Source organism: Panthera uncia, chromosome B4, assembly GCF_023721935.1.
Source record: "Panthera uncia isolate 11264 chromosome B4, Puncia_PCG_1.0, whole genome shotgun sequence".
In the NCBI taxonomy this organism is placed as follows: Eukaryota; Metazoa; Chordata; class Mammalia; order Carnivora; family Felidae; genus Panthera; species Panthera uncia.
Window position 1 is genome coordinate 24038085 of NC_064809.1, and position 2052 is coordinate 24040136.

Here is a 2052-nt window from a genome sequence, read left to right on the forward strand (position 1 = left end):
ATGTACTTCTTGGTGGAAGGGTACAACACTTGTCTTCTGATAGCAAGTATTTCTTCAAATAAATTGAAGCTTTATAGAAATATAGGGGGACAGAGCAACAAGTTAAACAATACCTCAGAGATGCAGTTAGCAAAATGCAGGCTCTGGGACACACTACAGAATAAATTATCTGCTTTCTTCAAAACAAAACAAAAAACTGAAAGGGAAAAAAATATATGTAGGTGGCTGTACTTGAAGATATCAAAAGAAACTCAAGAGATTTTGTCATCTAATTTGAATGTATAGTCCTTACTTAGATCCCAGTTCAAAAAAACAACTATAAAATAATAATAGTGGTGAAAATAACTTATAAAAATCCAAAAACTAGTTATTTGATTTGATGCATTAGGGAGTTGTCAATTTGTGTTAAGGTGATAATGGTACTGTATGCGTTTTAAATCATTAACATCTGGAGATGCATACAGAAATATTTGTAAATTAAATGAAACACAGTTGGGAACTTATTAAAAATACATGGGGAGGGGCGCCTGGGTGGCTTGGTCGGTTAAGCGTCCAACTTCGGCTCAGGTCATGATCTCACAGTCCGTGAGTTCGAGCCCCGCGTCGGGCTCTGTGCTGACAGCTCAGAGCCTGGAGCCTGTTTCAGATTCTGTGTCTCCCTCTCTCTCTGCTCCTCACCTGTTCATGGTCTGTCTCTCTCTGTCTCAAAAATAAATAAACGTTAAAAAATAAATAAAAATAAAAAATAAATAAAAATAAAAATACATGGGGATATAAAAATTATACCTCAATTAAAAGCAATAACTAGGAATGAGGGGAAGTGTGTAGGGATGAAGACGAAATAACATTGATCAGGCATTGATGCCTAATTAAGAAGCTGGTTGGTAAATCAGATTCATTAAACTATTCTCTTTACTTTGGTTAATGTTTGAAAATTACCATCATATATGAAAAAGCTCTAGGAGAGCAGTTAAACTATGTTACTTATCTGATGTGCCCCACAATGCTGGGTACATAGTATGTTTTAGATGAATACTCATAAAATCATTAAAAGATTGCCATAAGATTTTTTAGTTATTGAGCATAACTCATATGGATTACCATATTTTATTATTCCATTAAAGTTATTGATTAGAACAAAAATGATCACAAAGATGTTCCAAAGAATAGGTCCAGTTTATTTGGTAAAAAAAAAAAAAAAAAAATTTGCATACATAATCCTTTTTATGAAATGTGAGACTGTCATCAAAATGTAGATGGTCATTAATCAAATGGTCAAATTTATCAAATGGTGGGGCACCCAGGTGGCTCAGTCGGTTAAGCGTCCCACCTCAGCTCAGGTCATGATCTCACAGTTTGTGAGTTCGAGTCCCGCATCGGGCTGTGTGCTGAAAGCTTAGAGCCTGCTTCGAATTCTGTCTCCCTCTCTCTCTGCTCCTCCCCTGCTCATGCTCTCTCTCTCTCTCTCTCTCTCTCCTTCAAAAATAAATAAAAACGTTTAAAAAAATTTTTTAAAGAATTTATCAAATGGATGATTCTATGTTGAGTTCAATGACAAAAGTATCCCTTCATTTCTTTAACCTAAATCAAGATGAGCAGCTAACTTTGAGGTCCTTGGCCCAAGAAGGAGTAGGTGAGGAGTAACCTGCTTTTTCAGCTGCAGAATGCTTCTGGAAAGGATGCCGAAGAACACGCTGGAGAAGATGGACCTGGCAAACAATTGAAGCACATAGATGCACATTTTCTTCCTCAGGACCTATCAATTTTCTAAATTCCCAGAATGACAAGGTTAAATTGAAATTTCTTTAAAAATGTTTAAACACTGTATGTTGTATTAAAATTTCAACTATACTTGTTACTTAAAATTTCTGTCATTCCACAGAAAGTTCCTTTAAGTACTAGTTTTGTGTTAAAACAGGAGAACAAATATGTACCCTCTCAAAAAGACTATATATATATATACACACATATACACACATACATATACACATACATACATATACATATACATACATATATCCTGATAATTCAGCAATTCTTTCACAGAATTAA

The 2052-nt window shown here is 34.8% G+C and overlaps 1 protein-coding gene across 1 annotated transcript in view; it reads right to left on the reverse strand.

Annotated features, from left to right (window-relative positions):
* Nucleotides 1-535: 535 nt before the first annotated feature.
* The window catches only part of LOC125918654 (protein adenylyltransferase SelO-like), a 36188-nt gene continuing 34671 nt past the window's right edge, over nt 536-2052 (reverse strand). Inside the window, exon 19 of the mRNA XM_049624726.1 lies at nt 536-1709. Within this exon, the coding sequence (XP_049480683.1) occupies nt 1587-1709 (123 nt within the window). The 3' untranslated portion in view covers nt 536-1586. The remainder of the gene's footprint in view (nt 1710-2052) is intronic.